Below are 23,018 nucleotides of genomic sequence, written 5' to 3'. Positions count from 1 at the left end.
TCAGTTTCCAGAGAGAGTCTTTTTTAAATCCAGAATAGTTTAATGAAATTTCTAACTGGTGATAGATGTATACATATGTGTATGGTCTAAGCATATATCCACATTCTTGTGTGTATATATACATTTACGTAATAGATAAAGGGAAGGCAATGAGAAGTACCTAATGGGTTGAAAAACTAATTTTAAATATAAGCAATTAACAGTGTCATCTTTCAACAACTATAAAGTTCTTTGATCTGAATCACTTTTAAAGATGACGTTTTTGTGTAATGATTAAATCATTGTGACTTTTATAAGCGTGCTGTCGTTTATTTATTTCATTTTCAAGGTGACAGTGCCGTGGACTCTGATGTGGAGGAAGAGGCAGATGGTGGCTCTAAGATGGGATCTGACTCAGTCAGTCAGTAAGTTAAAAACTTCATCTTCACTTCAAAAGTGCTGTCTTATTTCTTTGGTGATTTCTTACCTCAACATGTGATTTTCTGTGTTGTATTTATATAAAATAATTCAACAGTGTAGAAGGATTTATTTGTTTGCTTGGAATGATTCATCCTTTTGGTGTATATGAGGATGGAGGTAATTGCTTTCGGGATTAAAATGATTGCCTTAAACTATTACTTATAGATAGGGGACAAGAGTCATGCCAACAGGAGAGTCACCTGTCTCATTTGGAATTTGAATATACTACTAGCAATACCTACTATTTATTAAGTCCTTACTCTGCCAAGCATTATGTTAGTGGCTCAGAACACTTGGTCTCACTGATCTCTTCTACGTACCTATTAACGTTGGGTGATAATAGCCTCATTTCACAGATGAGATGGTAAGGTGGTTCACTTTATCTAGGTACGTATAATTTGATTATCGTGATGATAAAAACTGCCTAACGTTTTGAGATGCTAACTAATCAAGAAGCAACATACTAATTTTTTTCTAGATTATTCTGCTCTGTGATGGGTCATCAAACTTTCACCCACTAATTTTAGCATCTATTGATGATTTTTGACTAAAGCAATTTTTTTTTTGGTAGTTTCCAAAGGCGGACTTGTATCTCTCTTTGCGAAGTTTGGCTATAGGCAGTAGCATAAATAAGAAGAGATTACCAGAGGCAGTAGCATAAATAAGTGGCACATATTTAACCTGAAATCTTGAGTGTTTTTTCATTTGTAATAGAATGCTATTGGCTAAGTATCACTAAAAAAGGATGATTTCATTTTATGTTGTAACTGTAGAGGTCATCAAATATTCTGTATGTACCGAAGCATTGAAAAACTCATTATATTATTTGGGCTGCCTTATAATCAGTCCACTTTTGATCATCACATAGATCTTACCTAGGAGTGTTGTAGGGTGATTTACACTTAACCACAGAGTGGAAAATGTTCACATTTCTAAAAAGTCTGACTATTGGCTTTCCTTCAAAATACTTAGCTTTATACCAATCTAGTTCAGCCAGTTTAAGCATTTACAAGGCTTGTCACTTATTAGTACTTTTAAGTTCCTTAAATTATCTAAATTCATCATTTTGCTTCTTGATGCTGCATATCATAGAGATCCTGAATTGAACTTTTGCTTGATTACATTTGTTTTTCCTTTGTTCACATCTATTTATTTTTCCCTGTTTTTGAGATGTTGTCAAGGTTAAGTGCTTAATTTTTCACACCTGAACACTAGTGCTACCTTTTCTACTGTTAGAAGCCATTTAATGGATAGCCAATTAGATTAGAAATTTAATTCCTTTAAAAGATTACAGCAGAATAGTGTTTGACTTCTGAACTATTCTAAGGAAAAAAATGGTGCATAGAATCAAAGTAACTGTTGTGAAGAACCCACTTTTACAATGTGATTATAAGGCAAGTCACACTAACTTTAATGCTGCAGTGAGCAGATTGAACAATCATAGAGGTGACCAAAAATTGTCATGATAGCCATTGTGGACCTGATAAGTGCCAGATTGTTGAGATTCTTTTGAATTACTTGAAAATATAGGCTTTAAAAAACAAAAGATTTCTAAGCTGAAAGATGCCAAATAAATGATGATACTAAAAGCCAATACTTAGCGAGCACTGTATGCCAGACCCTGTTCTGATCCCTTTGTAAGCTTTCCTTCCCTCACTGGGTTTGTACGACAACCTTGTGAGGTAGGTGGTATTAGCATCATCATTTTCCAGATGGAAAATAATGCCCTGAAAGATGTGTGTACCTGACATCACACAGTGAATATGAAGGTAGGAGTCAGCGTTTGTTATGAAGAGACTAGGCTTTCGTGCTAGTGGACCTGGCTCTCAAACACTTTACCTTTCCTGACTTCACTTTATTCATTTGTAAAATGGAGATAATCCTTGCTTCACAGGATTGTTGGGATTAAATGAGTTTATGTGACTAATTTATTTTTGTTTTTACTAGTTATTAATAATATTAGTTACGAATGGGGGAGGTATGCTGCGTTGTGAAGCAGTAAAGATGGGAAAGGGAGATAATGTGGGAAGATGTTGGCTCTAGCCCATGTTCCTGACGTTTCTTTCCTCGTACTGCCTCTTTGGAGTAATAGAATAACCTAAGTGAGCAAACTGGTGGGGCCAAGGAATGGGGTCTGAGGTTTTCAGTTACCTTTAGACATCCAGGAGAGAATGTGGGTAGGGAACCTCATTCTCTTTGGTACATCAAGGAAGGTCCGAGCTGTGAGGTAAAGGCAGTGATCAGCCATTTCTCAAAGCTATAAGAGGCCACTTAAGACGGCTTAGCTCACAGAATCCTTTGACTCCTGTTGGAATGTATGATACCTTCCTGAGTGCTTTGTGCTTGGAGGGACAGTTCAGTCCTGTTAATCTGTGTAGAGGGGAACTGAACTGGTAGGCAGCCTCATGGAAACCTTCCTGTGCTTTAACAGAGGGTTAAATTTGTTACTGTCTTGGGTACTTGGTGCTGAAAATTCTCATGTTTTCTGTTTCCTGCTGGTTTTTCCCTCTCTTAGATGTCAGTAGTCTGACCTGTCTGAGGGAACAATCAGGCGAGAGTAGGCAAGGAACAATTAAAAGAATTCAGTAACTTGAGAGGAAGACTAGGCTGAGTGAGTGTTACAGGCAGCTTCTGCAGAGCACAGAATTAATAAAATCAAGGAAAGAAAACTTTAACAAAATAATGAAAACTCTCAAGGAAATATAATTAGAGCTCAAAGTTAATTTTAGGAACTAAAAGAATTCTAAATTCCTAAATTCAGTAGACAAACTGATAAAGAGATTAGCTGTAACTGGAGACTGAATCATTGTTCTGAAGAATCAAGTTGAATAAATAAATACAGAGCAAGAGAGGAGAACCGCACACAAAATATGTAAAGCCTTATGTAAAACTCATGGGAACCTGGAAGACAGTTTTAGGAGACCTGTCCTGGACATACTGGAAATTCCAGAAAGAGAAACAAATAGCAAGAAAAGTAGTAAAAAAATGATAGAATTAAATTTTTTAATTTAAAGACTTGTCTTAAGACTGTAAGGGCAAGAATAATAAGAAAAGACGTTACTAAGTCAGCCCTAATGGCCTAGTGGTTAAAGTTCGGTGCTCTCACCACTTCAGCAGCCTGAGTTCGGTTCCTGGTCATGGAACCACACCACTTGTCTGTCAGTAGCCATGCTGTGGCAGCGGCTCACATAGAAGAACCAGAACTTAAAGCTAGTATACACAACTATGTACTGGGAAAGGGGGAGAAAAAAAAAAAGAAAAGAGGAGGATTAGCAACAGGTGTTAGCTCAGGGCAAATCTTTCCTAGCCAAAAAAAAAAAGAGAATTGTGCCCCTCCAAAATTCATATGTGGAAACTCTAACTACCAGCACCTCAGAATGTAACCTTATTTGGAGATGAAATCTTTAAAGAGGTGGTTAAGTTAATCCAATCTGACTGATGTCCTTATCAGAAGGGAAGTTTGGACACCCTTAGAGACACCTGGGATGGCGCACACAGAAAAAAGACCATGTGAGGACACAGCGAGAAGGCAGCCCTCTGCAAGCCCAGGAGAGAGGCCTCAGAAGAAACCAAGCCTGCAGACACCATGATCTTCCACTTCCAGCTTCCAGAACTGTGAGAAACACGTTTCTATTGTTTAAGCCAGCCGGTGTGGTACTTTGTTACGGCAGCCTGAGCAGACTAATATAAATCTATATGTATATAAATTTCCTGGTGAAATTTGCCCCCCAAACTTTTTATTTTGGAAAACTTCAAATATATGTAAAACTTGAGAGAATGTTATAATGAACATCCATATACTCCCACCTAAATTCAGCAACATTAACATTTTGCCATTTTTGCTCGCTCTCTGTTGTCATTTTTCCCCTGGAGCCGTTTGTGTTAGTCTACTAGGGCTGCCATAGCAAAGTACCACGGACTGGCTGGTTTAAGCAACAGAAATTTGTTTTCTCACAGTACTGGGGGCTGGAAGTCCAAGGTCAAGGTGTCAGCAGGTTTGGTTTCCCCTGAGGCTTCTCCTTGTCTTGCACATAGCCACCTGCTTGCTGCATCTTCACGTGGTGGTGGTTCTGTGCGTGTGCACCCCTGGTGTCTTTCCCTGTGTCTCTGTATAATCTCATTTTATAAGGACACCAGTCAGATTGCATTAGGGCTTACCATAATGGCTTTATTTTAACTTAATTACCTGGTTAAGGGCCCTACCTCCAAAACAGACACATTCTGAAGTACTGGAGATAGGACTTCAACACATGAATTTTGGTGGGAAGGTTGACACAGTTCAACCCATAAACCATTTAAAACTAAGTCACAGGTGTCGTAACGTTTCATGCCTAAACAATTCAGTATGCACTTCCTGAAAATAAGGACAGTCTCCTACGTAGCCACAATACCATCATCACTCTTAAGAAAATAAACAGTAATTCAAATAATGTCATCCAATATATTGTCCATATAAAATTTCCCCACTTGCTAAAAAAATCTTTTATAGTATATTTATTTAAATTAATTAACTGATTGATTCTGATCCAGGATCCAGTTAGAGTTCATGTGTTCCATTTGATTGTTAGTTAGCATCACAAAGTTGAGGGTTTTTTCCCTTAAAGATTGGCACCTGAGCTAACAACTGTTGCCAATCTTCTTCTTTTTTTGTTTTCCTCCTGCTTTAACGCCCCAAATCCCCCCAGTACATAGTTGTATATTTTAGTTGTGGGTCCTTCTAGCTGTGGCATGTGGGATGCTGCCTTAGCGTGGCCCGATGAGTGGTGCCTTGTCTGCTCCTAGGATCCGAACCAGCAAAACCCTGGGCCTCCGAAGTGGAGCGTGTGAACTTAAGAACTTGGCGATGGGGCTGGCCCCACAAAGTTGAGTTTTAAAGGGAAGATTGCAAATTGAGAGATAAAAGCTTAGTGACTAGCCCAAGAACTTAGTTCACGTCTTAAAGGAATTAGAAAAATAACAGACCAAAAGGAACTTGGCAAAATGAAACAAAGGCAAACGTTAAAACTGAAGAAACAGAAAAAAGAAAAAAAATAAATAAATCTGTAAACTTGGTCTTTGTAAAGACCAGAACATAGATAAACTCCTCTTGGATCTGATTAAGGGAATAAGTGGAGAGCAATTACTATCGAGATTAGGAAGGAAGAAGGACACAGTACCATAGATATGTGCGAATTTAAGAGAATATGGAGGATCCACCTACAGTATTGTATGAACAAACTTGAAACCAACAAATGGTTTTCTGTCAAAATACAAATTAACCAAATTGACTCCTCCCCAAAGTGGAAAACTTGAAGAGATTAACAAAGCAGAAATCAGAAAGATAAGTAAAGATCTGTTGAAAAAGCTCTGAGACAAGGTGGATTCACATCTGAGTTATTACTTACATGGGTCAATACATGTAATTTCTTTACAGCTAATAAAACACTCAATAAATGCCATCTGTTATTATTTTCAAAGAGATTCCACCTGTGTTATTTAAATTAGTCCAGGCCCTAGGAAAAGATGAAAAGGTCTTCAGTTTCTTTTATGATTTCTGCATAGCTTTAATACCCAAAATCTCATGAATAGTGCCAGAAAAGTGTTTAGGGCATTATAGGCTGTCTTACTTGTGAATATAGATGTAAAAATTTTAAGTACAATATTAGCATATAGAATCCAGCAGTGTATCAAGTGAGCAATTACACTACTGACCAAGTAAGATTTACTCCAGGAATTTACAGCAGACTTAATTAGAAAGTCTGTTAGCATAATTCATATCAGTAAATTAAAGGAGAAAAATTACATGGTCACATAAGTAGATGCTAAAAAGGCCTTTGATAATATTTGGCAGTCATTTCTAATAGAAGCCGTAGGTAATAAAGATACAGTAGGAAACTACTCAGATATGATAAAGACCATCTGACCAAACTTAATTTTGCACTTTGTGAATTAAATGGAGAACTAGACAGGAAGCCTGTTATGACCGTTAATTTTCAGCATTTTCTTAGAAGTTCTAGCAAATGCAGTTAGACTGGAAAAACGGTGGTAGAGGGGGGTAATTAACTTACACGATAACTTTGGAAAAGAAATGATAAAAGTATCTCTTTCCAATTTATAAATTATAAACCTAGAACACCTGAGAGATTCTATTTTTTTTAAAAAAGACTAGAATTTGATAATATGCGCTATATATAAGATGAGCCTTAAAGAATCAACAACTTTTGGGCCGGCCTGGTGGCGCAGCAGTTAAGTTCACACGTTCCGCTTTGGCAGCCTGGGGTTCGCCAGTTCAGATCCTGGGTTCGGACCTACACACCACTTGTCAAGCCATGCTGTGGTAGGCATCCCACATATAAAGTAGAGGAAGATGGGCATGGATGTTAGCTCAGGGCCAGTCTTCCTCAGGAAAAAGAGGGGGATTGGTGGCAGATGTCAGCTCATGGCTAATCTTCCTCAAGAAAAAAAAAAAACAACAACTTTTCGCTCTTGTAGCAGAAACATTGATAAAGGGAATGTACTAGTCAGGATTTCCCAGAGAAACAGAACCAATAGGATATACGTAGATATGTAAAAGAGGAGATTTATTTTAGGAATTGCCTTATGGATGCCAAGAAGTCCCACAGTCTGCCGTCTGTAAGCTGGAGAATGAGGGAAGCCGATGGTGTAGTTCAGTCTGGGAACGAAGGCCTGAGGGTGGCGGGTGCTGGTGGTGTAAGTCCCAGTCTGACTCCAAAAGCCCGAGAACCAGGACTGCCCATGTCGGAGGGCAGGAGAAGATGGGTGTCTCAGCTCAAGCAGAGAGAGGCTCTTCTGCCTTTTCTAGGCCAGCCCTCAAGGGATGGAATGATGCCCACCCACACTGGGGAGGGCGATCCGCTTTACTCAGTTCACCAGTTTAAATGCTAATCTCTCCTGGAAACATCGTCACAGACTCATCCAGAAATAATGGTGGGTTTTTTTTCCAGTTTTATTGAGAAGTAATTGACATACATCACTGTATAAGTTTAGGGTTATGCAGCATGATGGTTTGATTGACCAGAAATGATATTTTACCAGCTACAGCCATTCCTTAACCCAATCAAGTTGACCATAAAATTAACATCACAGGGAATTAGGAAAAGAACTTCTATTTGTAATAGCTACAAAAATTACGGCATGCTTTCAAATGCATTTAACAGGAAACTAAGGAAGAGAATCGTGAAACCTTACCAAAAGACAAAAAAACATGATTTGGAAAAAATAGAGTGCTTGTGAAATCTCTAGGGGGGAGAAGGCAGGAGGAGTTCTTAAATAAGATTTAAAACCCAGACATCATAAAATTTAAAAATCTGTGTGAAAATTTTTTTTAAAAGTTTGAATGTTAAAATATGTCATTAAAAAAGTCTGTAGCCAAACAAAAGATCTGGAAGAAATATTTGTAAGCAAGATATAGCAATCCCATTATTAGCGAGGTTGACTTCACAGCAAAAAGATTTATATGAGACATTAACGGCAGTTAATAAAATGTGAAATCTCCGAAGATGATCTAAAGTTAGGAATATATGCCTCAGATATGCTTTGTATATACAGACATATGTATATACAGTAGTCTTCCCTAATTCTGCAGTTTCACTTTCCAAGGTTTCAGTTACCTGCAGACAACCAAGGTCCGAAAATATTAAATGGAAAATTCCAGAAATAAACAATTCATAAGTTTTAAATTGTGCAACATTCTGAAGAGCGTGATGAAATCTCGAGCCATCATGCTTCATCCTGCCAGGAGGTGAATGCTCCCTTTGTCCAGCAGATCCACGCTGTAGATGCTACCCACCCGTTAGTCACTTAGTAGCCACTTTGGTTATCAGGTCAACTGTCATGGTATCAAAGTGCTTGTATTCAGGTAACCCTTATTTTAGTTAGTAATGCCCCAAAGTGCAAGAGTAGTGATGCTGGCAATTCAGAAATGCCAGAGAAGTTACTGTTAATCCCTTACTGTGCCTAATTTATAAATTAAACTTTATCATAGGTATGTATGTATAGGAAAAAATACGGTACATCTAGGGTTCAGTACGATCTGTGGTTTCAGGCATCCACTGGGGGTCTTGGAATGTATCTCCAGAGGGTAAGGGGGGATTGCTATCTATATATTTCCTCTGTATAGCTTTCGTAAGGCAAAAACTACAAGAGTGGTGTGAAATAGGAAGAACTATGTGAGTAGTAGGAACTTGCTTTCATCTCTCTTATCTGTCTCATGTTGGATCAACTGGATGAAAAATAAACAAGGATGTTGAAGACTTAAATAAATTAATTGATATAGACCATACTCTGAAAACAAAGAATGTAATTCCTGTGGAATAGGTAAGAGGTTTGGCCATAAAACATCAATAAAGTTCTCAAAGAAAAAGCTCAGGAATCATCCTGATTTTAGAGCAGTAAACTAAAATGAACAAAGAGATTGGGGAACTTCACTACCTACAAATTTTAAAACTCAACAGCTTTTAGGTTAAAGAGAAATTATAAACTGTTTAAAAACTAACAATAAATAAAACACTAACCAGTTTTATGAGATACAGCTAAAGTGGTACTCAGAGGAAAATTTTAGCCTGAAGTGTGTATTACTAGTCCACAAATAATTAAAATAAGTGAACTAAGTATCTAATTCAAGAAGTTAGGAAAAAGAATAATAATAAACTTTAAAAAATATTGGCATACTTAATTGTGAAGGGCTGAATGCTTTCTTTCTAAGATCGGAACAAACAAGAATATTTACTCTTTCCACTCCTATTTAACAATACACTGGAAGTCCCAACAGGTCAATAAAGCAAGAAAAAGAAATAAAAAGCTTATAGATTAGAAAGGAAAAAATAAAACTGTCCCTATTTGCAGAAGACATTATGTCTTAGTCCCTTGGGGCTGCTATAACAAAATACCACAGGCTGGGTAGTTTATAAACCACAGGAATTTATTTTTTTAGTTGTAGAGACTGGAAGTCCAAGATCTGGGTGCCAACGTGGTCAGGTGAGGGCTCTGTTCTAGGTTGCAGACTTCTTATATCCTCACATGGTGGAAGGAGCTCCGAGCTCTGTGGGATCTCTTATATAAGAGCGCTAATCCCACTCATGAGGCTCCAGCCTCATGGCCTAATCACCTCCCCAAAGACCCACCTACTGATGCCATCACCTTTGAGGATTAGGATTTCAATATACGAGCTTTGTTGCGGGACGGAAACATCCAGACACTAGGATATAATCATCTATGTAAAAAATCTCAAGACTATAGAAAACTCCTAGAACACATATGGTAGACAGAATAATGACCTCCCCCCAGAGATGTCCATGTCCTAATCTCCAGAATATATGAATATGTTAGTTTACAAGGCCAAAGGGACTTTGCTGGCGTGATTAAATCAATGATTTTGAGATGGGGGGATTATCCTGGATTATCCATTTGGCACCAGTGTAATCATAAGGATCCTTATAAGAGGGAGATAAGAAGGTCAAAGGCAGCAGCAGGAGTTGGGATGTTGGAAGCATAGGTTGGAGCGATGTGCTTTGCAGAAGGACAAAGGAACCACGAGCTAAGGAATGCAGGGACCTCTTAGACGCTGGAAGACACGGAAATGGGTTCTCCCTCGCAGCTTCCAGGAGGACAGCACTACCTGCACCTTGATTCTAATGCTCTAAGACTTATTTCAGACTTCTGACTCCAGAACTGTAAGAGAATAAATCCATGTTGTTTTAAGCCGCTAAATTTGTGGTAATTTGTTGGAGTGGCAATAAAAAACTACTGCAAGGTACTTGATTACAACCTAGACATAAGCCAGAGTTACAGACTGGTTGCCTAGAGCCACAGAGATGTTTTGTTTGATCTAAACATTTAAACATTTTTCAAATGGTTTCCAACATTTAAAAACCAAGTTATACTACACCAAAATATGGATTTCTGAGTTGCTTGAAAAATCATATTGAGCAGCTTTTCCTGGGAGGGCAGAAAATTAGTTGGAGCTGAGAGTAGCTACTGTCTTTTTGTATGGGATGTATTTTTCAGCGTGCTCCATAGTACTTCATTTGCCTGAATGTTTACTGTGCAAAATATCAACAAAATGAGACTCTGGTTGAGCAGAAAATACGTTAAGGTCAAAAGTTGGTCTTGGAACCAGTTATATCAGTTTGTCCATATTTTATCAACTGAGACATAATACCTTTTTATCCCAATTTCGATAAACAAAAATAGTTTCAAATAGGTCTGCATAAAGCAACTGTTATTAAAAATACATGAAAATTTTGATATTTTCTTTTAATGGGCAGTCTTGCTTTTGTATTATCATTTTTATCAGAAAGGAAATACCATTGATACAATTGTCTTAAGAAGCTGTAAAGTGACAACTTTGAATATGAGGTATATGTATGCGTGTGTATGTGTATATGGTGTTTAATATGCCCTGTGTTCATTAATTTTCTTACAAACCTTTACAGATTTTAAGATACAGAAGTACACACAAATGTTTATGCAGAAGTAAAAAAATTCTAACATTATCTTTACAGTTTTACATTATCCCCTCACATTGCCAGCTTTATTTGTTCAAGTTATATTTATCCTCTATGGTCAGCTTTCAAATGCATGTTTTTCTTCCCAAACTCTTTTGATCGCTGCTGCTATTTAAAAGATTATTTGCTTACTTTTATTTTACCTTGCAGTAGTTCTCTTTCGCTACCAAAAACAACAAGAAAGCAGTAGTTATAAGAAATTTTTGTTTGAGTGTTAACTTATAACAGTTTTTATAAGAATGAGATTTAGCATCTATGAAGATATCATCCATAGTTTCTAAATATCTTCATTTTAGAAAGGATGAGGGATGAGATTGTCACTTTAGTTCACCTTTGGTAAGCAAATGAACAAATTTATGTTATGTTGCAGATAGTCTAAAAATTTCAGCATCTATAATTTTGCAGTGTTTTAAAACTATTAGGTGTTGTGACAAGATTTGCAAATGGTACAGATAATAACATTTGCTTAACAAGAACAACAATTTTAAGTAAATAAGGTAGTATGGAGGCCTGGAATCAGAGTGCTGTCTCCATTTGGAGATGTGCTGGGAAAGAAGCTTTGTTGTAGCTAAAATAGCACTAAAAATGAGAACAGGTATAATTTTCTTGTAATGGAGGTGATTATGCTCTAAAGAATTTGTTTATAATGACATTTAAATCTTGAATAGTGCAATAAAATAATTAGAATTGAAGTTTTATATATGAAGAATAACAACATAGAAACACTGTAGGGAAATCTTAGCAATATTGTAAAATTGCTCTAATGTATGTCTTTTTATTAATTTTAAATTAATGTGCTTTTAGTGAGTGATATTGAGGGAGATGTCAGTGGAAATGAAGCTGTATTTCCCTACAGATAATAAGCAATGTTGAGATACTATCACGGTTCTAGAAGATAAATTTAAAAAACCAGGTTCTCAAAATAAGGTATACTGCAAAGTGGGTTCTGTATGAGTGTTCTAGAACTGTTGTTCCTAGTCACTGCTACTTTCTTAGCAGAGGATGGGCGTGTTCTAAATTAGTTGTTATTTAATTCCAATTTTGGATGATTAATTTAAAAAATATTTCTAAATAGGCTTTAGAGATTTTAGGTAACAAATAAATTGAACCATTTTATATTCACTGGAATATCAAAGTTCACAAGGAATTGTTCTGTAAAGTGAGTAATTCTTTAGTAGAAGTTAACTTTAAATTTCCATTTAATTATCTGTTTTATAAATCTGCAATGTGAACACTTTTGTTTAAAATGGAATACTTGGGTATTCTTAAAATATAAATGGTTGAAAAGAGCAAGGTGGTGTCATCTAGTACTAGTTACTACTTAGAACATACTGGTTACTACTTAACAATATACTAGATTTTACTACATTGTAATAGTTAACTGTTTCTTTAATAGTCTACAAATTATTTCACCCTTCAAAACAGGAGCAGCTTCCTGTTTGCTGCTGTTTATAGTCTGGGTAGGTACTTTAGAGACAACAGAATGAAGGAGGAGCATAGTGCATAAATGTAGGGGAGTAAAAGGCTACTTTGCATTAAGATGTTTATTCTTGAAAATACTGAACTATATTCCTTTGACTTGCTCAGTTGTCTCATTGAGAGCAACAACTAGAATTGTGTGTGTGACTACTCTTCTGTTGCTGAACCCTAGCAGTGGTATGTGGTAGAACTCTGATGCTGTTCATTAGTTTAATAAAAAGCCAGAGGTTAGTAGCTACGTTAGTTTTCGGATTGAGCTGTCGTAATGCAGCTGCTTACCACCTTTTGTTTTTAATAAGGGAAAACGTTCACATCCTTTAAAAAGGGAAGATGAATTAGAGCTGTCCAGTGGGTTCAGCTCAGCTGTCATTAGATTACCGAGTTTGATTTGCTTCAATTCAAGTAAGATATATTCCTTGAATATGTATGCATACGTAACTTTCAAAGGGGTGGTGATACTCAGCCAAATGCTAAACTCACAGTAAGTGTCAATAACACCGAACTTGTTGGGCATGAAAGAATCCTCCATAAAATGCTGTTATGAAACTTCAATGGAATAAAGTATTTCAGTAAAATTTCCAATGTTCTGGAGCATTGTGTTAATGGGCAGCATAAATCTACAGTACATAAGTAAGCGTTTTTGTCAGTGGGTACAAAAATAGGCCTCAGGTAGACCCAGGACCTGAGTTGCTGGGAATGATATACTTCAGAAATTGACCTGTGATTCATCCACCCTGGAGTGTGGGGTGGTTTTATGTCAGTTACTTGTTTGTTTAACTCTATTGTGGAAAATTTCATTGCACAGTGAATCCTTGCATACCTGTCACCAACAGTGTCCCCTCCCATATTATCTTAAACCCCCTTCTCCCAACTGCTTCCAACTTGATAACTTTGAAGCACATCTTGACCCGGTTACTTTTGAATGTTAAGTAGATAGGCCTCTCTCCAGCATCTCTAGAACATTTCTGAGAGTGGTGGGCTTGAGCCTCTCAGAGGGCTCAGAGGGGATCTTCATTTGAACTGCAATTGTGTTTCCCTGCAGGTAACTCTGAGGGACTTGGGAAGCATTGTTTTCTGGTTTTGTAACTGTTTTCTACACAAAAAAATTTTGTGTTCTTTGTATTACAGAAACCTAATTTTTAAACTGTATCTATTATGATTTTTCTGTTTGTCAGTTTACGGCCTCATCCTGCTGCTCAAGCACTGGGTTAGATGTTAGCAGATATTTTTCTTTTTTACTGCTGTTGCCTCATCACTTTTTCTTAATCACCTAACTGATTCATTCTATTAATTGCCCTTTCCATTTCATTTGAAAAGAAGTTCGCTGATGTTTCCAGTGTGCTAACCCGGTTGTTAATGACTCTTCTCTAACATGCCTGTGAATTCTCCCAGCGTTTCAGCTCTTTGCTTACCCAGTCACTCATGTTTGTTTCTAATTCAGTTATCCTAGTTGCGTAACTTAGTTAAATTTATAAATGGATGAAGTATCAATATGAAAAGAGTACTTAATTCAGTCAAATGCCTTGACAAACTCAAAGTGGAGTTGCTAAAAAGTTGTCATTTAGCTGTAGGATAACAATAAAAGTTTGGGGGGCATTGTATGAATATAAAGGGTTAGTTTTTTTGCACTCAGATTTTTGCATTTCAACAAACCAAAAATAGAAATGGTTTATCTGAGTAAGATGAGACTGAACTCTTCCATGGATTCCTGTGAAAGTTAAGGCCGTGGCCTCATAGCCAGAGATTGGTGAATAAAGGTACATTTCTATTTGATGTTAACCTAAAATGCTGAAATTATGTATGTAAGTTTTTAAGGTGTTTCCCTGTTTTAATAAAATTGTTTTTCTGGTAAGCGACATTACCTCACTGAGTTAGATAAAGGGGGGTTCAGTGTATTAGGTTTTTGGTTTTTTTAAATTATGAAAGATGTCAAGGGTTCTAAGTCGAGAGAATAGTATAATGAAACCCCCATATACCTATTCCCTAGATCTCACAATTACTACAATTTTCCATATTTGCTTCATCTATTTTCTTGAAGTATTATAAAGTGAATTACAGATATCTTGATTCTAATTATTTATATTTGAATTTCCAGAAAATGACATTTTCCCACACAGCCATGTATCTAGCGTCTGTTATTTAACAGCTTATTTATTTGAATGGTAATGCATGCACATAGTACAAAATTTTTAAAAATATTTAGTGAAAATAAGTCTCTTTTTCCTGTTTTCCATTCTCCCTTGCTGTAGGCAACCACAGTAAACCAGTTTCTTGTGTATCCTCTCAGAGATATTCCATACATTTATAAATATATGTGTGTATATTTTTTCCTTTCACACAGATGGTAGCATACTATGCAAACAGTTCCATACCTTTATCCATTTAATTTTTTCTGTATAATAGTATGTCTTGAGTTTTGTTCGACCTAGTACATAGAAGACTTCTATATATACCTGTATACTATTCCATTGTTGGATGTAGCAAAGCACAAAGTCTTTTGATGGACATTTAAGTTGTTTACTATCTTTTGTTACTAAAAATATTATGAATATCTCTCTATATAAGATCTTCTTCTGTGATTATATGTAGCATAAATACCCAGAAGTTACTTGTTGGGTCAGATGTTTAGGCATTTGAAATTTTAATAGATATTGCCATAATTGACTTACACAGAGTTTAAACCAATTTATACCCCTTCCCGGAAATATGGAGTACATTTTTATATACTTTAGCCAATTAAGTGTTATCTAAATTTTAATCCTTGTTGATCTGATAGGTAACGAGTGATATCTCATTGGAATTTAATTTGTATTCTCTTATTATGAGTGAAATTGAACATCTTTGCATGTGTCACAGAGCTACTTGAATGTTCTTTCCTGTGAACCCTTTGTCATTGATTTCCCCATTGTGTATGTATGTAGGTGGACCTCTTTGGTCTTTTTAATCCTTTGTTTGTGATATAGGTTGCAATTGTTCCTTTGCTTGTTGCTTTTCTTTCAACTTTGTTATGGCTTTTATTTTTTTTGGCATGCATAAATATTTCATGTTTATATAGTCTAATTTTATCCATCTTTTATGGTTTCTTGGTTTTGTATTATATTTAGAAAATGCTTTGTCTATTCTGAAATTATAAAAAGTATTCTTCATCCTTTCTTTTAATTTTTTTTGTTTTTTTTTAATGTTTAATTCTTTGCTTCATTTGGCATTTATTTTCGTATAAGTTTTAAGGTAGGGCTCTAAGATCCCCTTTTAATTTTCATTTTGCTGTATCCCTCTTTACAACTATCAAGGATTCACTTAGAATATTCCTTTTATAGTTCTTGATTTGACTGCTGTTATTCAGTAAATTTGTTCTGTATATTTATCTTCTATCAGCTACTTTTATCTTTTATTCCCTTTTGTTTTCTGTTACAAACATGTGAACTTGTACTCCCATTTTTTTTAACTTTTTATTGAGATTATGATAGTTTACAACCTTGTGAAATTTCAGTTGTACATTATTGTTTGTTAGTCGTGTTGTAGGTGCACCCCTTCACCCTTTGTGCCCACCCCCTACCTTTCCCCTGGTAGCCGCTAATCTATTCTCTTTGTCTACATGTTTAACTTCCACATACGAGTGGAGTCATACAGAGGTTGTCTTTCTTTATCTGGCTTATTTCACTTAACATAATACCCTCAAGGTCCATCCATGTTGTTGTGAATGGGACGATTTTATCCTTTTTTATGACTGAATAGTATTTCATTGTATATATATTTATATATGTATACCATATCTTCTTTGGCCAATCATCAGTTGATGAACACTTAGGTTGCTTCCATGTCTTGGCTATTTCCCTTTTTTTTTTTTTTAATGAAAAGGCAAATACATAGGCATGGTTAAGAAAATTTTTAAAATTCTTACAGTAAAAAATCATGCAAAAAGCATACAGTTAGAAATGGTTCTTTCATACCTCTTCACTCCCAGCCCTCTCAAGGCCCTTTTTTGAGGATTATTGGTCTTTTGTTGTTGCTCAGCTCTCTTATTACTGAAATTTGCCACTTTTAAAATAGTAGCTCTTTCTTAATGATTTAATAACATATCTTAGTTTTCCAAATAAGATTTTCCTCTGCATCCTTGAGGTCAAATTCTGAGTGAAAACTGACTTTATACTTTGAGATCTATATAGCCATATGTATATGGCTGCATATAATTTTTAGGTATTACTACTTGGACAACCATTTTTGTAAGTAGTGGAAAGTCTGCCTAAATGTAAAGAGCAAGGTTTCTAGAGTTAAACTGCCTTTATTTTCAACAGCAGAACTCCACAGCTTGCTGTCTCTCTGACCTTTGGCAAGTTCCTTAACCTTCCTGGGCCTCCATTTCCTCATCTGGAGACTAGGGCTGATACTAGTCCTACCCCATAGGCTTGTGAGGACGATTAATGAGAAAAAGGCGGTAAAGTGCTTAGACTAGTACCTGTCACATGGTGAGCATTGAAGAAGATGTTGCTGTATTTGCTCTGGAATTTTTACTCTGAAGCTGTAGCAATAACTATTCCTAAAATTCTGCTTTATACTGATGAGTATTGGGGATTTTCCCCCCATTCCTTTTATGAAAGCCTAAAGAAAGCAATGAAATAATTCGTTGTGATTTTTAGTTATTGTTCTTTACTGTTACTGCATTTTTAAAAACACTTTGTTGCTTACAAGTGTCGTTTTTTCATTTACTACAAAAAATAGTTTGAGGAAACGATTGTATATATATTTTAAAGCATAGAAGGATTTTTCTCACACATGAGATCAGTTTGTTATATTGACATGCCTCTCTATAAGAAACTCACTTCTCTTAGACATACATGTATGATAAAGAGCTGACTGTGCTTTTAGGCTGGTAAAGGGTAATAAATTGGTTATCTGTACCCCACTGTGTTCTTCTGTCCTTTATAAAATGCTATTAGGCTATAATACTTAAGTAGACTATTCTTCATAATAAGGGAAGTTTATCAGAAATAACAGGATATGTTTTTCAGAACACTTTCACAGAAAGTAGTGCTAATCATTGACAACATCATGACCTAATGCTTAGATAGAACTCCACATTCAAAGTAGGATGTTTGCACCTTTAAATGCACTTACAGAGTGATCTCATGCTAGTTTAGAAACGGGAAAGGACTTGAGATCATAGGAATATAAGAACAGAACAAAGAGGAGATAGCATTTTGATTTCTTTCCACTTTTAGATAGAATAGAGAGCCCCCTATTTAGGGAATTGCCTATTCAGAAAAACTTGGACTCACAGGGGGCAGTTTATACAATGAATCTTTAGAGAATTATGGATCAGAGAAAGAAACTGGGGTATGGTAACTGTGATTCTTTGAATTATATTTTTTGGGGAAACTAAATGGAGATAAGGGTTAGATTTTACTGTCAGAGGATGCTGAGGGACACAGTAGAGCTGTGGGTTTATTTGCTGTTTGGAAAGGTCCTATGATAAAAATTAAGATTGCTTTGCCTCATTCCATAGTGTTTGAAGGTTACAGTAGACGACTATATCATTTCATATTTCTGAAGTTGTTCTAAGACTTTTCTGGTACCCCAACTAAAAAAAAAAAGATTTAAGATATAATCTAGATACAATAAAATTTATCTTTTTTACTTTGTAGGTCTTTGAGTTTGGACAAGTGGATGGTAATTTATCTACCACCACAATCACAATGTAGAACATTCTATCACACCAAAAATTTCTCTCCATGGCTCTTAGTAGTCAGTTCCTTCTCCCATCCCCAACCACTGATCTGATTTCTTTCCTTGTATTTTTTTCAGAATGTTGTCTAGATGGAATAATACTGTATGTAGCGTTTTGAGTCTGGCTTCATTGACTTAGCATAATGCATTTGAGACTCGTTCACATCGTCATGTGTATCAGTAGTTCCTTCCTTTTTATTGCTGAGTAGTTACTGTCCCACTGGGTAAATGTGTCATCATTTGTTTATTCATTCCCCAACTGAGGTAATCTTGTAGGCAGAATAACGACCCTCCGAAATGTTTACACTCTCATCTCCAGAATCTGAGAATCTATTATTTTATATTACAAAAGGGATTTTGAAGACTTGGTTAAGGTTAGGGACTTGGAGATGGGCAGATTATGCTGGATTGTCCCAGTTATTCCAGTTAAATCACGTGAGTTCTTAGGAGTGGAAGAGGAAGACAGAAGAGCAGGTTAGACAGATGTGATGGGAGAAGGCCTGGGCTAGAACCTGAGTGATGCTCAGCTTCCAGCCAGAAGGAAAATAGGGACTTTGGTCGTACAACCCCAGGGAACTGAATTCTGCCAACAATCCAAATGAATGGGAAATGAATTCTCCCCTCGAGTCTCCGGAAAGAAACGCAGCCTGCGGACACTCTGACTTTGGTCTGGTGAGGCCCATACCAGCCTTCTATCCTACAGAACTGCAGCACAATACATTTATGTTGATGTTTTAAACCACCACGTTTGTGGTAATTTGTTACAGCAGCAGTAGAAAACTAATAACGGGACATTTGAGTAGCTTACAGTTTATGGTGATTTCAGGTAAAGCCACTATAAACATTCACGTACAGGTTTTTGTGTGAACATAAGCTTTTCATTTTACTTGGTCTCACTCCTAGGAGTGGGATTGCTGGGTCACGTCTGCATCCTCGCTGATCCTTTGTGGGAGAGTTCCCTTTGTGAGCTGTTTTGATTTTAGTCATTCCAATATATGTGAGGTGTTATCGCATTGTGGTTTTAATTTGCATTTCCTTAATAACTAATGATGTTAAGCATCTATTATTATGTTTATTTGCCATCTGTATATCTTCCTTGATCAAGTGACTTAATTTTTTTAACTTACTTTTTAAACTCAGTTCTTTGTTTTCCTATTGTGATTTGAGAGCTCTTTATATATTCTGGATACAAGTCCTTTTTCAGATATGTGGCTTGCAAATATTTTCTCCCAGTCTATGGCGTGTCTTTCATTCTCTTGATGTCTCTTTAGAAGAGCAGAAGTTTTAAATTTTGGTGAAATCCAACTTAGTTATTTTTATTTATGAATCATGCTTTTGGTGAAATCTTTGCTAAACCCAAGGTCACAAAGGTTTTTTCCTGTCTTCTAGAAGTTTTATAGGTTTACGTATTTTAGGTCTGTGATTCATTTTGAGTTAATATTTGTATATGCAGGATATGGATTGAAAATCATATCCATGTGGATATCCAGTTGTACCAGCACAGTTTGTTCAGAAAATACCATTTTTCCATTGAATTGCCTTTTCACGTCTGCTGAAAATCAACGGACCATATATGTATGGGTCTATTTCTAACCTCTGTTCTGTTCTGTTCATCTGCATGTTTATTCTTTCTCGAATGCCACTGTCTTGATTCCTGTGGTTGTGTAGTCTTGAAATCTGATGGTGTGCCATCTTCACCTTTGTTGTTCTTTTTCAGAATTCTTTTGGCTGCTCTGGTTTCTTTGCCTGTCTCTTATTTTTAGTAGTAGAAAGTTCATAGGAAGTAGACTGGCTTCATTCAGCCTCCATTTTTACTCCTAGGAGAGTGGAGAGAATTGAGGATTATATCTTTTGTTATGCCAGTTTGTCTGATTCTTAGTCAGCTGATTTTTGCCAAAAGGGGAAGAATCCACCCGGTTTGGTCCTGTTTCTTTCTCCTTCTATTGAGATATCTTCCGGTATTTTTCATTTGGACAAGAAATTGACTTTTTTCTTTCTGTTTAGAAATATGTTTTAAACCTTCAGTAATTCACTTGTATGGTTGTTCTTGACTAAATTTCACAGATCTCCCCCAATGTATTTTACTTTGATTTAGAAAACAAATTCACTGAGTTATAAGAAAGGATCCAGAGTGGAACTGTATTTGGGGTATAGGAAAGTTGGACTGATGCTGGTTTGAGAACTTAATTCCCAGGGATAGCAGGTACAGGGCTCTCTTGTAATTCAAGGCCAACATTGTATATTAAGCTGTTTTAAGAAGGAACATTGCAGATGGGAGAAAGGAATTAAAAAAATAAAAACAGGCTTTTTTTTTCCCTTAACGGAGAGGAATACAGAAGTCATTGCAAGATTCTTAACCCAAACCAACCCCCATTTTTCTCTCTTCAGTTGTTAGAAAATTCTTACATAGTTTTTAATTGTTTGATAGGAGTATTTAAATGTCATTTAAGTATAAGTTGGAATTTTTTAAATTTTCCTAACTCTGAGTATGTCTTATCATCTAGGGCTAGACATTTTTTATTTTCATAAAACGAGAAATAAAAACACATCATATGCAGTCTGTTGTAGTTTTCTTACACTTTAAGATGTTTCCTTTTTTGTAGATATTTTGCCTTTCATGCTCTTTGTTGAAGATCTTTAAATTATGTTAGAGAACTCTGAATGTATATGATAATTTTAGTCAAAGTCTACTTGGAACTAAATTTCCTTTCTTGGAAAAATTAACTAGTATGGGTTTTAAACTTCCAGACTATTTTCTGGAGTTTTTTCTGATTTCAGGTAATACTGATGTAAAAGCACCTGGCTTTCCACTTTTCAGCCACCAGGTGGTGTACTGCCCCCACTGTCTGAAATTGTGATGGCACCTTTCTCCAATAGCCTGATCAAACCCAACGTAAAATAAAACAGAACGTTATAAAAGTTCACTTCAGGCACTAAAGAAATTGTTTTTCTATAAACATAGTCGTTATAAAGGGCTCTGATTTTATTTGAAGGGGACCCAAGAGGCTTTCACAGAGAAAATAAAGTTATACTTTTTACTGCATTATTATTAATTAAAAATTTTCATTCGGAAATAATTTCAGATTTATTAAAATGTTTCAAGAATAAGAATAGTACAAGAAACATCCATATATGTTTTGCCTAGATTTACCTATTATTAACATTTTACCCCATTTGCACACTTTTTCTTTATATACACTTGTATTTGTTTCTGAGACATTGGAAGCTAAGTTACATACATCATGGCACTTTACCCCTAAGTACTACGTTGTGTTTTTCCTAAGGATCGCAATATTTGTTTTTATCTAACCACAGTACAGTGTCAACTTCAGTAAATTCAACCTTAGTAAGTTTGACATTGATAACAGTACTTTTATCCAGTCTGCCACCAGTATTTCTGTTTGTCATTTGACTCAGTAATGTCCTTTATAACATTTTTGCTTCTTCCGTTCAGCAGCCTCGAGTCAATTATAGCATTTCATTGTCATGGCTCTGTAGCCTCCTTTAAACTGGAATATTTTCACAGCCTTTCTTTGTCTTTTATAACGTTGGCCCTGAACTCACCTCCCTCTTTTTAATAGAACATTACTCACTTCCATTTTGTATTTGTCTGAGGATTCCTCCTGACACAGGGTATACATTCTCTGCTATGATATTGCGTGGGTGATGTTGTGTCCTTTTTAGGGTGTTATATGCCCGAGGTCCTTTTATGGTGATGTTACATTGTTTTTTGTGAGTTTAGATGTATGTGTTTAGAAGAATTAAGTGCCGTTCAAGGACATGTAAGAGCAAACAAACATTTTTCTAAAGGAAGAGACTTAGTAATGTTCCCAGTAGGTAAAATCTAATTTGACTGTAGGCTCGAGGTAGCACATTTTAACTTTATTCCTTGCAAAGCCCTTAATGTGGCATGTTGGTATTTAATCTGTCCCTGAATTGCTAAGGAGTATTGTTGATATCCTCCTTGGGATCTGCCAGTCATTCTGGTGAAAGAATAAAATCTGACTAGGTGGCATTAGACAGAAAGAAGTATTAAAAATGGAGATATCTCAATTGTAAATCTCTCAGATGTTATAATTTTGTAGTCTCTATTTGAGTTTGTGCTTGTATTAGTAAAGTTTTAATAAAAAACACACATTTAATGCCAGATATATTGACTGGCAAGAATATTGTGTACTTCTTAAAGAAATGATCGTGAGTCTTTATCCTTTCATTGTTTGAGGGATTTACTGTTAAGTGAATAGAAAAAATTTTGTGAATGGAAAATTTCCTAAATACTTCTAGTATGTTAGTCTTAGCACATGTATAAAAATTCTCAGAAGGCAATACATACTTATTTTAAAGAAAATAGTCATTTTGAATATTTGCAACTAATTAATTTCTTGACTTTTGCTGAAAAGTATTTGTAACATCAATGTTTAGATGGTTTAATGCCCTCTAAGAAAGAGTATTAGCTTAGTTTGCAGCTCTATTGCAGAACATGGTGAATCAAAACTTTTTTATGGCGTGATCTTACACTTAATCCATTTACTTGGATTGCATATGTATATTACATATAAAATATGTATTCCCACATACTGTAGACATCAAAGTATTTGAAGTATGAAATTAGATGAATATAAAATAATTTGAATGCCAAAGTGCCCATTAAATTTAACAGTTGAGCTTGAAAAATTATTGGATTTTTCTGTGAGTGATGATTTCTCCTATCAGCTACCCTGCAGAGTATTGGAAGGGAGAAAAAACTACCTCTATATTCCTTCCAGGTTTGCCTCTTTATTTTGCAAGGAAATATACTACTTAAATTGGCAATAGTTTATAGCTGCTGCTTCTGACATTTGTATACATGCT

The 23,018-nt window shown here is 35.8% G+C and overlaps 1 protein-coding gene across 1 annotated transcript in view; it reads left to right on the top strand.

The window, feature by feature from the left end:
- The window catches only part of CAAP1 (caspase activity and apoptosis inhibitor 1), a 52,845-nt gene that overhangs the window by 7,656 nt on the left and 22,171 nt on the right, over positions 1-23,018 (top strand). Inside the window, exon 4 of the mRNA XM_070590218.1 lies at positions 329-404. Within this exon, the coding sequence (XP_070446319.1) occupies positions 329-404 (76 nt within the window). The remainder of the gene's footprint in view (positions 1-328; positions 405-23,018) is intronic.

The sequence above is a fragment of the Equus przewalskii genome, chromosome 22, assembly GCF_037783145.1.
Source record: "Equus przewalskii isolate Varuska chromosome 22, EquPr2, whole genome shotgun sequence".
Lineage (NCBI taxonomy): Eukaryota > Metazoa > Chordata > Mammalia > Perissodactyla > Equidae > Equus > Equus przewalskii.
This window is presented reverse-complemented; position numbering and strand designations above follow the sequence as displayed.